General features: G+C 53.0%; 2 protein-coding genes across 4 annotated transcripts; one reads left to right on the top strand and one right to left on the bottom strand.

Moving 5' to 3' along the window:
• Window positions 1-2,877: 2,877 nt before the first annotated feature.
• Window positions 2,878-13,683, top strand: LOC139677521 (C-signal-like). Of its 2 annotated transcripts, none has more exons than XM_071567566.1 (6): window positions 2,878-3,141; window positions 3,482-3,533; window positions 3,772-3,959; window positions 4,237-4,395; window positions 4,509-4,628; window positions 13,591-13,683. In XM_071567566.1, exons 1-6 carry the CDS (start codon window positions 2,995-2,997, stop codon window positions 13,594-13,596), a joined length of 672 nt encoding a protein of 223 aa, XP_071423667.1. In that variant the 5' UTR covers window positions 2,878-2,994; the 3' UTR covers window positions 13,597-13,683. The 2 variants fall into 2 exon arrangements, with proteins under 2 accessions (XP_071423667.1, XP_071423666.1); XM_071567565.1 differs by lacking the exon at window positions 13,591-13,683 and adding an exon at window positions 4,934-5,132.
• LOC139677522 (C-signal-like) lies at window positions 5,567-11,531 on the bottom strand. 2 transcript variants are annotated; one of them, XM_071567568.1, is made up of 6 exons: window positions 11,341-11,531; window positions 10,810-10,861; window positions 7,167-7,354; window positions 6,641-6,799; window positions 6,232-6,342; window positions 5,567-5,898 (listed from the first exon to the last, which is right to left on the bottom strand). In XM_071567568.1, exons 1-6 carry the CDS (start codon window positions 11,482-11,484, stop codon window positions 5,785-5,787), a joined length of 768 nt encoding a protein of 255 aa, XP_071423669.1. In that variant the 5' UTR covers window positions 11,485-11,531; the 3' UTR covers window positions 5,567-5,784. The 2 variants fall into 2 exon arrangements, with proteins under 2 accessions (XP_071423669.1, XP_071423668.1); XM_071567567.1 differs by lacking the exon at window positions 6,232-6,342 and having other exon boundaries at window positions 11,341-11,509.
• Window positions 13,684-13,766: the final 83 nt, after the last annotated feature.

Here is a 13,766-nt window from a genome sequence, read left to right as displayed (position 1 = left end):
CGGAAGGGAAGCGCGGCCCGGCGGGGGCAGATCCGGGGCGGGGCGGCCGGAGCGGCCTGCGGGCTCCGGCACCGGTACCGGCACCGGCATCGGCATCGGTCCCGGCTGCGACCCTTGCCCGTCTCCACCCCAACCCGCAACCTCACCCTCATTCCAGTCCACGTCCCCATCCCGGGCGCTTTTCCTGGGCGTACACATGTCCTTCTAGCAGAAAAGAGTCCGGGGAGACCTTCGAGCACTTTCCAGTACGTGAAAGGCCTACAAGGTAGCTGGAGAGGGACTTTGGACAAGGGCATGGAGTGCCAGGGCAAGGGGGAATGTCGTCAGACTGGCAGAGGGTAGGATAGATTGGATATTAGGAAGATAGGAATCCCTGTGAGGGTGATGAGGCACTGGAAGACGTTGCCCAGAGAAGCTGTGGCTGCCCCATCCCTGGAAGTGTTCAAAAACAGCTTGTATGGGGCTTGGAGCAACCTGGGATAGTGAAAGGTGTCCCTGCCCATGGCAGGGAGATGGAACAACATGAGCTGTAAGGTCCCTTCCAACCCAAACTATTCCAGGATTACCCATTTTCTTGCCAACTTTCTAGTGAACCATTACCCATTCATTGGTTCACATGTGATGCCACACTATCCCTGGAACCCTACCATGTTTTCACACTCTTTAGTTCTGGCTCCAGTATCTCCAAGCAGTCACAGGATCTCTGCAGGTGGTTGCCCATGACAAGAAACACCCTTTCACAACAAGCTGGTGCATCCTTTGCCTCCTCTTAATGCATTAAAGCCACGTACCTGATTGAGTCTGTCAAGCAAACCAGGAAATGTTCAGGCTGAAAGGGTGGCAAATTCTTCCTCTGGCCCTGTTCAGTTGTGGCTCGATGTGGTTGGTGCTTTTTTATCCCCGTGCCAGAGGCCGTGGCTGCATCAGTGAGCTGGTGTAAGTGCAGTGAAATGGCTCACAAGACAGATTAGCCCCTCACTGTATTGAGTTTGAATGGCCAGGTTTTGGGAGCAGGAGAGGGCTACAGGGGTGGCTTCTTGTGAGAAGCTGCTGTCTGAGCCAATCAGGAATGATAGTAACACCTCTGGGATAACATATTCAAGAAGGAAAAGAAATAGTTATTGCGCAGGTGTAGTTTCAGTCAGAGAAGAGCAGAGTGAGAATATGTGAGACAAACAACACTGCAGACACCAAGGTCATTGGGGAAGGAGGTGGAGGAGGTGCTCTAGGCACCGCAGTGGAGACTCCTCTGCAGCCTGTGGTGAAGACTGTGGTAATGCAGCTGTGCCTCTGCAGCCCATGGAGGTCAGCAGGGGTGCAGAGATCCACTGGCAGCCCATGGAGGAGCCCACATCAGAGCAGGTGGATGCCCGAGAGAGGCTTTGAATCTGTGGGAAACCCATGCTGGAGCAGGCTCCTGGCAGGAACCTGCAGACTCTTGGAGACAGAAGCCCACACTGGGTCAGGTTTCCTGGACTTGTGACCCAGTGGGAGGACCCACGTTGGAGCAGGCTGTTCTTGAGCAACTGCACTGTGTGGAGGAGTGACCCACATTGCAGCACTTCATGGAGAACTTGTTGCCCATGGGATGGACTCACATTAGGGAAGTTTGTGAAGGACTGACTCCCATGAGAGGTACCTCAGGCTGGAGCAGGGGAAGGACTCTTCTCCCTGAGCAGCACCAGGTACAACGTATGATGGTCAGACTGTAACCCCCATTCCCTGTCTCCCTGCACCGCTGGAGTGGAGGAGGTAGAGCTGGGAAGGAGGGAAGGATGGGGAGAATGTGTTTTTAAGAATTATTTTACTTCTCATTATCCTGCCCTGATCTTGTTAGTAATAAATTCAATTAATATCCTCAATCTGAGTCTGTTTTGCCCGTCATGGTATTTATTTAGTGATCTCTCACAGACCTTAACTCATGAACCTTTGCTACATTTTTTTTCTCTCTGCTATGCAGCTGCGGAGGGGAGTGATAGAACAGTTTTTGTGAATGCCTGGCACAAAAGAGCAGGCAGCAGGCTTTGCTCTTAAAGATAAAAGCTAATTTATTGGGATGGTTACATGAGGCAGTACATGGATGGAGCATCAGATCTTCCATACATGACAGCTGATCATTGTCCAGTTGCAAAAGTTCTTGGAGCAGCACCTTCAGCTGGAGCAGGAGAGATTCCCCAAGCTTAGACCCCCCAGTTCTGCCCACCCACTTCCAGGATCTGTGGTTATTGATAATCTTAAACTGCCTACACAACATCTCCAAACTATCTTAAATATTTATATATTCTGCTGTTGCAAACTGTATATGCAGTTTGGGTGATGCTGCAGCAGGAACCAGCTGGGGAGGCCATGGAATCATAGAATTGCTTAGAAAAGACCACTAAGATCACTGAGTCCCATCCATCCATCATCCATCCAATGCTCTGTCCCTCCCCACAAGATTTCCCAGTGGTCCTAGAGGGTTTCTAGGTTTCTTGGCCTGTTGTTGTGGTCAAGGGATGCTTGTCTGTCCTGACTGCTCCACTCCCAACCCTGGCTTTGGCATTGCACAAATTAAGGCCAACAAACTGCTGTGCAGAGTCAGGAAGTCCAGCCTCGCCTGCCTGACCTTGGGCGAGGGGAGGGAGAGAGCGTGGGATCCCAAGAGGAAGGTGGTGGGAGAGGGCATCTCAGTGCAGGGACAGGGCTAGTGCTGGCCCTGAAAACCAAGCAGCTCAGGTCTGGTGGAGCAGGAAAGGTATGGAAAGCAGCACTCCAAACATCTAGCCCAGGGCATTCCCTGCCTGGGCAGGACACTTGGCTCCCTTTGCATCGTTCCGCAGCTACTGGGAAAAAGTGGATCATGGGTATGGACCACAGCCAAGAGATTAAGGTGCAGGCAGAGAATTTCCGAGCCACGGACTGATGCAAGTCCTCATGGGAACATGCAAGATAACCAAGTAGCAAAAGGCACCCTCAGAGTCCAGGCGAGAGCAGTGCAGCCAAGGACAGTGCAGCATGGCAGGTCTCCGTGTCTGCTCCCTTCTGGTGACTGGGGCCAACCGGGGCATTGGCCTGGGGCTCGTCCAGCATTTCCTGAGGCTGCCAAACCCACCGCAATGGGTGTTTGCAGGCTGTCGGGACCCCAAGGGACAGCGGGCACAGGTAAGACCAGGCTGGGAGGTAGTGGCTGTGCTGGGGAACGGGAGCAGTCGGTGCCAGGGTGGAGGCTGGAGCTGAGAGAGGATTTGCAAGGGTCTGGAGCTGCAGCCAAGCAGCACAGGGCAGCTGGGCTGGGACACTGTGGCAACAGCCGTGCATGAGATGTGTGAAGGGCACAGTGGCATAGAGCCCCATGTGTTGCGAGCGGGGCAGCTGGAGCAGGGTGTTGGGCACAAAACAGTGCAGGGTGAAGCTGGAGTGACACAGGGTTTTCCTGAGAAAGGCTGAGCCTCTGTGCAGCCCCTTCTGCCTCTCTGTGCCCACACAGTGCCCTCTCTTGCAGGAGTTACAGAATTTGGCTTCTAAGCACCCCAACCTGGTCATCATCCCACTCGGTAAGTGCCCCGAGGTAGGGAACCTTTGCCCCAGTTCCTCTGGTGAATGTTCAAGCACTGGGCACACCCTGGGAGTTCCATGGTGGGAGGGAGCCGTGCCAATGGGCTGGTGTTTGCGGGGCCAGAGGGCACTGCCAATGCTTCTGCCCATAGCCAGTCCTGAAGGCATGTCCCTGGGGGAAAACAGGAGACTCAAGCAACCACAGGGACTCTGACCTCCTCTGTGTCGGTTCTGCAGAAGTTGCTGACCCCACCAGCATCAAGGCAGCTGCAGCAAGCATTGAGGGGCACCTGGGGGGCTCAGGACTGAACCTTCTCATCAATAATGCTGGAATTGCCAAGATGAACTTGCTTGAAAATGAGACACTGAAGGACATGACCGAGATTTACACCACCAACACGGCTGGGCCTCTGCTGATGGGCCAGGTGAGACTCTCACTGAAGCTGGGCCATCCCGGCACAGCATGACAGGTCAGTGGGAGAGGATCCTGCCTCCACTCTGGTGCTTGTTGGGCTCTTAGTTGATGAGAAGCTCATGGAGCCATGGACTGGACTTCAGGAGCTGGAGCCTGGCACACTGGGGCAGTGGGAAGAGCAGGGAGGATGCTCCAGTGCTGGTGCCAGTGTTGTCGACTGTGGAAGGAGCTGGTCCTCTCCCCAGTGCCACATCCATGTGTGCCCCGTTGCCTCTTTCTCCTGGCAGGCATTCCTGCCCTTGCTGAAGAAGGCTGCTCAGGGGAGCCCGGGCTCAGAGCTGAGCTGCAGCAAGGCAGCCATCGTCAATATGTCCAGCATTGGTGGCTCCATTGCTTCTGCCTTTGGTTGGGATCTGATACAAGCTACCTCGTACCGCTGCAGCAAGGTACTGTCACACCATGCTGGGGACAGATTTGCTTCCCCTGCCCTGCCACAGCCATAAGTCCCCTTGCAGCCCCCTTCCCCCCCCACAACTGTCCCTGCCCCGTCTCCCCACAGGCTGCTCTGAACATGCTGACCAAGTGTCAGTCCCTGGCATACAAGGAGCACGGAGTCTTCTGCGTCGCTCTCCACCCCGGCTGGGTGCAAACTGACATGGGCAGCTCTGCTGGACACACGGTAGGAATTCCACCATATCGAGTTCATCAGAACCCCTGTGCTGTGTGATTTTCCGTGCGTGGAAGTTGCTGCCCTGATTCCCTGCCCATAACTTCTCATCCTGCCTGATTCCTGCCAGGGCAGCTCCCCCTATCCTGGTTGTGGGTGCTGGGTGCTCCCATCCCCTCTGTTCCCTGCTTAGCCCCTCTGCCTGGGGTTGTCGGTTTTCTTTTTGCCCTGGAGTGGCTCCTTCTCTTGGCTCCTGCTGCTCCGGGGCCCTCAGCCAGGCCTCAGGCATGGACTGCCTCTCCCCCTTTGCCCCACAGCCACCTGTGACGGTGGACGACAGCGTAAAAGGGATGTTGAAGGTGCTTTCCTCCCTCTCTGAGAAGGACACCGGCACCTTCCTGGATTGGGAAGGGAATGTTGTGCCCTGGTGAGACACTAGTTCAGGATCCTGCCAGTGGGACCCTTTGCTGCTGCTCCCACCTGTCCCACATCCTCAATAAACCCCTGTCAAGAGTCCCCAGCTCTGCTGTACATTGCCAGCTCATGGGGTGACCTCTTCTTGGTTGGCCCACTCCTCATCCCACAGCTACCACCCAACCCATGGCTGTCACTGGTACCCCCATGAGTGACAACCAGCAGGTCCTATGGCACTGTGACTGCCATCTGGAGACCTCCCCTCCAGGAGGCACTGGAGGATCCATGGAAAAGGCCCTTTCATGGAGTAGAAAGATCTGAACATCTGCAGGGCTGGCTTTCCTCCTGTCCAGCTGCAGGTCACCCCAGGGCTGTGCTCAGCCTGGGCTGCCCAAGGGATTGGGAATCACTGGGGGCTCAGCTGGGCGATGGTTGGTCACAGACGGGACAGACAGACACACAGCACTTGGGAAGTGCAAAGAGATTGTGTTCCAGGCTTGGATGGGGAGTTTGAGGCTAAGTGTGTCGAGACAGAGTAGAAAGACATCAGCTCACACAGTTTACAGAGGTGGAGGGCACAGAGAGACCACAGGGTCATGCAGGGGTGGGGAAGGGGAGAGAAGCTGCTTCCCAATCCTTCCCCCTCTACCTGACAGCCTGGGATGGGCTGAGGATGAGCAAGGTGACCACACAGAGGGGTGAGCCAGCAAGCAGGAGGCTGAGGCATGGGCAAGTGGCGTCGTCCATCTGTCCATCACCAGGGCAGATGGTTTCCTTCCCAGTCAAGGAAGGCTCCAGAGGCATCCTGCGAGAGGCTGGCCAGCACGGTCAGGATGCCTCGCACGCTGTGCTCTACCGTCAGCGGTGCCTGCAGAAGGAGACAAGGCTCAGCACCACTGCATTGGGCTGTGATTAGCACAGAGAACAGCTCCCAGGCAGAGGAGAGGGTGTGCAGCCTGAGAGCAGCAGCCACTGTGCTCATGGGGATACTTTTCCTTACTGCCACCCCTCTGTTCTCTCTGTTCTCTGGATGGGAGGGACAAGGCTGGCTGTATTGCTTGTTGCCTGCTCCTTGCTTGCTCCGACCCAGGAGATGATTCTGGCAGTCCACAGCACCACACAACATCCCCCAAGTGCCCCTGCCCTCCCCAAGATATGGGGATATGAGTGTCCTGCTGTCCATCCCTGCACAGCCCAGTACCTTTTCTGTGCCCATGTCAGTCTTCACCCATCCAGGATGGATGGCCACACACAAGATCCCCTTGTCCTGGAGCTCTGCAGCCAAACACCTTGTCACCATGTTCTGGGCAGCCTGGAAGAGGCACAGCCCTGACAGCATGACCCGGGGGTGTGGGTGGGCAGGAGGGGGCACGTTTCCCAGCCAGAACATGGCTGTGGAGGTGGGAAATGGGACTCAGTCCTGGGATAAAGCATCATGACTCGCCTGAAAGGCTCAGTCCCAGGTGCTGCTGTCCCGGTCTCTGTGCTGCTGCCTGGGAGAACCAGGCAGGGGGGTGGGTGACTGGGGCAGGGGGTGCCCCCATGGGCTCTGTCCCTCCATGGGCACTGTGCACGGCAGAGCATCCCCAGCACCTCCCCTGGCACCTCACCTTGCTGGCACGGTATGGGTACATGGGGGCCTCTGGCACCCCAAGGCACAGCCCAATGGATCCCAGTTTGGTGGAGATGTTGATGACCGCGGCCCTGCTGCAGCTCAGCCCCTCCTTCCCTGCACCCTTTGCCGCCTGCTCCAGCAGTGGAAGAAATTCCTGAAGCAAAGATGCCAGTGGTAAGACATGACAAGCCCCCAGACTGAGGACTGCTCTGAAGGGCTCTGTCACAGGTCATGAATAAGCAGCTGGACAGAAACCCCTGGCAGAAGGGCAGGGGATGGGGGTGATGCCCCAAGGAGGGGCCAGGCTCCAGCCTTTCCGCTCCCCAGGGAAGGAGCAGCTGGCACAGCCAGCCTGGGGTGGGCAGGAGTTCCAACTGTGGAGGAACAAAGCAAGGGAGATGTCAGGGCTGGGTTGAGCTGCTGAGCATCTCTGGATGAGCAGGGGAGACCCATGGTGATGGCCTTACTCCCATCAGGGAACATCTTCCCAAGCTGGAGACATCCAAAAGGTCCACACATACCCTGGCAACCTGCAGTGGCCCAACCACATTGGTGGCAAACACGGCGAGCATCTCCTGCGAGTCCAGGGAGCGCAGTGTGGCGTGTGAGCTGACTCCTGCATTGTTGATGAGCAGGTTCAAGCCCTGGCCCGTCAGATGAGATTCCACAGCCCGCACAGCCCCTCGGATGCTGGGCAAGTTCACTGTGTCTGCCAGGGCAAAAAGCAAAGTGGAGGAGAGCTCCAGTGGGTCACACTGGAAATTGTGCTATGGCTGGACTGGCTCTCTCTAAACCAGCATTATCCAGAAAGGACACAGCAGGTTTAGCAGGTCAGGGTGTTAAGCACATTGCAATGATTATCTGCTTGTCCTCACCTCTCGGTTTCACAGCCTCAGACAGATTAAACCTCAATTCAACTAATTTTGGGTAGTATGGGGGCTACTGGTAGGAAAAGCTTTCTGTATTTGCTTTCTGTATTTGAGGAGTTTATGATCAGACAAGGGATGCTTGGTCCTTGCACACTGAGACTCACAAGTTTTTTTCCACTGGGAGCCAACATAGATGGGTACATTTTAAGGATATCTTTGGGGAAACAACCAAATTATGCTCTTCAAGCCCTTCTGTACTGCACAACAGCTATAGGGACTGTTAACTAGAGGGTATTTACTGGATTACATGAAGATCCTTTCTGGTTTATACCATTCTGGACAATCATTTTGTCTTTGCCTTTTTAAACAATTTGTGCTTAGATTGATCTTCCACAGAACAACTTCCCATAGTTTTGCAGCCATTTGTAAGCAAAAATCCTTCCTTTTTCCTATCCTTCTTCTTCTGTTTGGATTTTTATTTGCTTCATTTTGTTACAAGGATTTGGAGCTGACAGATGAGCTGGGGTGAGTACAGGTAATAAAAGATTTGGAATGTAATCTGCACTATTTGGTTGCAGACTCTGAGTCTGAACTACTGGCCACGTTGTGGGGAAACCATTAAGTGACCAGAAACAACTGAAATTGGGCTAACAGGGATAAGAATCTCTTTGCTTAAATATTGGTATGGTTTTGAGATTCTGCCATGTTTTTATTGCAGGATGATTTGGCTAAGGCAATAAAAATGGTATTTTTTTAGGCTTGTGTTCATCTTTTGTGGTTGCTTGTTGGGATTTGCATCCCCAACTGGGTGCTCACCCACTGAAGTGGCCGTTGTTTGTTTAAAAGAGTCATCTAAATACCTTCAGGATCTGAAATGGGCCAGTTAGGCCAACATTAAATTTTATATATTGCCTTTTACTACTTCAAGTACACTACTGAACCCTTAAGAACCATGAATATTCAAGCATATGGACATGTTGGAGTGTGCCCTTGCTCCCCTTGCACATTTCTGTGCCCATTTTTTGCAGATGCCAATATGATGAGTCTGCTGGGAGGGGGCAACCGCAGGACTAAATTCCTATTTTTTGCAACACTTTGGCCGCTGAGCTGTGTTTCTTTTCTCATGCTTAGACAAGAGTGACTTAGCAAAGGTTTCCAAGGCTGAAGACTCCCTTCTTGGAGTATTTTATGCACTGATGAGCAGCAGAACCATCCTTTTTCCTGGCATTTTTAACCAACCAGGTGTCTTTATGATGGTAAGCAAGCATATGAATGGCATGGGACTTGTGTCCACCTTGCCTTGTGCAGCACAGACTTCTGTAGAGGTGTCCTGAAAACATCTGAGGGGAATATGATGGGATAATCTGCCGTGGGGCTGCCATATGTGAGGAGGTGGAGCCTTGGGATTTGAGAGGGTGTGGCCAGCTGCAGGACATGTCATAGTGAGCTTTGGAGTGACTTCTCTTTGGATAACAGATGAAGTTCAAGGCTCTTCACCAAGTGTGAGGGATCTTTCAGTCACTTGGTGAATGATTAACTGCTCTGTTTGGATTAGCTGAGTCATTGCTCCAAGGGGCCAAGCACATTTCTAGTTCTATGACACCAAATTTGCTGAAGGAACAAACTTTTGTCGCCTTAGAAGCAATAAGATAAGGATGAGAAAGAAAAACAAAAAGAAGTGACAGATCTTACACATTTTGGAGTTAATTTTAACATATTTTTCTGAAGAGTCCATTCCTGTTACTAGTTTGAAGACAACCTTTACTTAAGGTGGAACAAGACAGCCTGAAAGCAGCTTCTCTCTTTAAAAAATACTTTGTTGCTGTTGATTCTTCAGAGCTTTTAAGCTTATTTTGGAACTTTATTAATAGTCTAAGGTTTGGGTTGTATGTCTTTAAGTAAAGGTTGTTTATATAGTGGTCAGTCTATTGAGATGTCCCTTTTATGTTGGCCATGCTTTAGTGAGCAAAGTAAGCGTGCTCTTCCCATCGTGTGCTGACAGTTGGGGCTCACAGCTCATTTATTTTTTATTACAGAAAAGGTGGTTTACTTTAATAATCTACTTAATAGCAAGATAGAGAATAGCCTGACTTTAGGAATGTCTTCTTCACTAAGAAATGCTAAAAGAACTGAACTTGAACTGAAGTTACTTGAATTTTTCAGGTGTTTTCAAACAATTAAATTGGTAGGTAAGTAGAGACTGATATAGTCTTTGCATGGCTTTTATTCGGTTTTTGTTTTATTGGCTCCAATGAAATACTCAGAAATATTTAGAAGCTCTGGCTGCTCCCACCTCGTTTATAGTGATGGTAATTCTGGTGCAAGCACTGTCCCAAAACACTTCTTTTGGATTTGGATGGGTTCTTTAACCAACTCTTCATTAATAAAAAGAGCAGCTGTGAGCAGCCCCCACTCTCTCAGATTCAGGAGAACACAGGAGATTTCTGCTTTCTCAAGACACATCCACAGCAGATCACATTCCTCAGCCTGGTACTCCTTTACCTGCCCAGGCTTCACTCCAACACTGTCCTCTCCCTGTCCAGCACCCTGGAAGCTTCTTCCTGACTTTGCCAACTACAAACACCACTCTGGCTGTTCTCCCTTTTCTCACCAAGTCCCTCTGCTGTCCAAGTTCATTTTCTACCTTCTCCTGCAGCCCCCAAGTGCTGCTGACAAAGGCCACTGAGTCTGGCCCACCTCCACAAGAACAGGAAAGGGACAGGAGGACATGTCCCCAATCCAGGCTGTGCACATCCAGAACTGGAGAATGCCTCTGGGTCTGAGCATCATCCTGGAATACCAACACCAACATAAGGCCATATTTCCCAAATGCAGACTTTTAGCCTATTTTTCTCTCTCTTTTTTACCTGTAGCATAAGAAATGCTGACCATGGCCACTTCCAAGCAGATCCCAAACCAACCCTCCTACTCAGGAACCATCCTGTAGGTTTGCTTGCTGTGCCCTGCCTTTCTTTGCTTTGTGGCCCGTGTGTGCCAGACCAAAACTTGGGCACTGTATTTAGCATCATTGGGAAGAGATGTCTTTCCCATGAAACTTGCTCAGCTGAGGGATCCAGACCCACCTCTGCCTTCTCTGAAGCCAGTTTGACTGCCCCAACCACAGGACAGCTTCATTTGGAGGGAGAAGCTTGCCCAGGTGTGAATAGATCCCTCCCCATGGGTCCCTCCCCACCTGGCAGGATAGAGCTTCCTGGCCAAGCTGCCCCTGGTCCTGTTTCCAAAGCCAGTGGAGGACTGGAAGCAATGTTGGATGAAAGCAGAGATTGCTCCATACCTAGCTGGACCAGTTTGATGCTGGGGTGCTGGGCAGCTAATTCTTGCAGAGCCTGGAAAAGTGATGGAGCAAGCAGGAGGTTAGAAGTCACTGATGGCACAGCCAGGTGTCCCCTCCCTGCTCCCAGGTCACTGAGCCAGGACGGCTTTGCTTTCACTGGTGAAAGTGTGTGGGGCCATTCCCAGTGGATGGGGTAGGGAAGCATCCCCACAGCCAGCGGAAGAATGATAGTGCCAGACTTAGGCACTGCCCCCCATCCTGAGTGATCCCAGCATGCAGAAGGGATTGACTGGCCATTGTCACAGCCAGGAATGAGTGCTGAAGTTATATCTGCCCCTCCAGCCTCATCCCACCTGGCTACATCAGGCATTGCCTTATCCAGGGTACTTGGGGGGTTATGAGACCCCCTCCCGCACCACACTCCTGTCCCCACTGCTGGGTGACCCAGCCAGGGTCAGGGCCAGCAGTGACCACAGATTCCCTCTGCCCACCTGGCTCAGGACCATCCCCATGCCCTGTGCCCACACTGACCTTCCCTCTCGGACCCTCAGGGTTGCGGCAGGTTGCAAAGATGTGCTGGGGGGGCCAGGGGCTGGCGGCGAGCTGCCGTACGAGCTCCAGCCCGATGCCCCGGTTCGACCCGGTCACCAGGACGCTCCGAGCCAGCGCAGCCATCCCCGCAGTCTCTGTGCAGGGCGGTGACACATGGCAGGATTGCCACCTGCTTGGCGTGAAGAGGAACCAGGCACAGCCCAGGGTGTGGCTCTGGCCGCCCACGGCGACGGGGACAGTGCCAGCACCAGCCCTGGCCCCTTGTCTGCCCCAAACAGAGCCAGGGACCAAGGGCTACCTGACATTTTGGCACATGGGCTACATGTGTCCTTCGTTGCCCAGATTCCCACAACTTCAGTCCCGTGAAGCCTCAGTTCCCAGAGTCCCTGTAACAGCAGAAGGGTCCAGCTCTTCCACAACCTTGGAAGAGCACCACCAGGGAAAGGAAAACAGGTTCAGATCTGACTATGGCCGGCAATCTCCCGGTTGTCTGAGGGGTGAGTTTGGGATGGTTGAACCCTTAGACGAAAATCCAAAGCCCAGCCTGGGAAGCACAGGAAAGGCATTGGAACACTTTCCCCCAGAGCATCCAGGAGCCAGCAGAGAAGGATCCCCAGCTTCCTGCTACTGGACTCCAAGCTCACGGCTATCACCTTCTTCCTTGCTGGAGGACAATGCTGGATGCTTATCAGCCCAAGAGGTGCCTGTAATGCCAAGGCTCCTGCAGCCCAAACCAGCGTAGGGGCATGGATTTTTAGGATGTAGAAGTGCTAAAAGAAGCAAAGAGCTGCCATTTTAAAATCCTCAGCTGAAACGGAAGAATTGGGGCAACCCGAATGTGAAGTGGGAGAGGAAAAAAGAAGAGGAAAGTAGTGGGGATGGGTCCTTCTCATCTGGATGTGCCCAGTGGGACATATCTGTTGTTCAGTCTGGCCCAGTGGGACATATCTGTTGTTCAGTCTGGCAGAGGGGACAGGACTGTCTATTCCCTGAGTAATGATGGGTTCCACATTTGGCAATCACCAAAGAAATAAGTGGGAGGTGGTGAAGGGGCCCCAAGTTTGGAAGATGAGGTCTCAGGTGACACAGAGCATGGAGAGGAGGAAGCAGTGATGTTTCCTTCCGTCATGGTGGCCAGACTATGGCCCCCATGAGAGGTAGGTGTGCTGGGTGTGGATTTGGGCGGTGTTGGAGTCGGACCTGCTGCAGCAGACGTTCTTGAGGGTGTAATCACCTGTGCAAGCAATTGCACTGCACAGATTTGCCTGCTCCTGCTGCTCTTTGCCAGCAGCATCCAGAGCTCCCATTAGGAACCAATAAGTCTGGAGTTTCCTCTTTTCATTCCAGACTCCTCAGGAAGCAGAAAACAGAAACAAGTGAAGAGGGCTACGGAACCAGGAATGGTGGGAATGACAGGAAGGGCTGCAGCAGGGGAGAGCAAGCAGCAAGTGACCTTTGGAAAGGGCTGACTGATGGTGGCCAAGGACAGCAGCACAGCCATGCTCCTGGCTCAGGAATCAGAGCCCAGGGACAGGGGAGATGCACTAGGGAAGAGATGAAAACAAGCACCAGGATCCCAATGCTGCAGAGGCACCTGGGCACCTGGGAACCATCCAGGAGAGCAATAGAGAGAACTCTACTCCAAGTCCTGACAGGAAAAGCAGGGTCAGCAAAGACTTTGGAAGAGGTTGTCCAGTGCTTGAACGTGACCTCAAAACCCTTCAGGGACCCTGCAGACTCCCCACGCCCCTGTTTCACTGCTTGACTGTCCTCATAGGGGTTTTTTTTGTCAGTGTGGCACGTCCCCTGTGTACATGCCAGGCCTCTTGGCCTGGGTCTGCATGTCCCTTCCCCATCAGCTCCCTCACTGCATGACTGGAGTGTGTCCACCATGTAGTGACCCCTCCTGCATCTTCTATCCCTGACCTTGACCCCTCAGACTCTGCAAAGGTCCTGCAGCAGTTACGTCCCTCATCAGGGAAGATCGCAGGGCTTTGGTCCCCACTCCAGCAGCCACTTGGGCCGCCCCCAGCAGCTCCTGCTGCTCCAGAGCCCCTTCCTGGCTGATCCCTGCAGCTCCCTCCATGGGATCAGGCTTCAGACCGGGAGCGGGGCTGTGCCAGGTGGCCAAGGCTCTTCGCCCAGCACCCTCATTGTTCAAAATGTGGAATGTGTCAGGATTATCGCAAGTCAGGATGTTCTTTGATGTTAATTTTTGTATACTTTCAGGCCTAATCAGCAAGAAAGGAGGGCTAATCAGTGGAACAGGCATCAGCATCCCTTACTCAAGGACATTCTGGAGCAAACAAGCTTTAGGGATGGCATTGTTGACTCCTGGAGTCGAATTGTCTTTGTTATTATTCTAAAAATCACGCCTGCAGGTGAAAAGGACCCTGCCCAGGTGA

The sequence above is a fragment of the Pithys albifrons genome, chromosome 12, assembly GCF_047495875.1.
Source record: "Pithys albifrons albifrons isolate INPA30051 chromosome 12, PitAlb_v1, whole genome shotgun sequence".
NCBI classification, from domain to species: Eukaryota; Metazoa; Chordata; class Aves; order Passeriformes; family Thamnophilidae; genus Pithys; species Pithys albifrons.
This window is presented reverse-complemented; position numbering and strand designations above follow the sequence as displayed.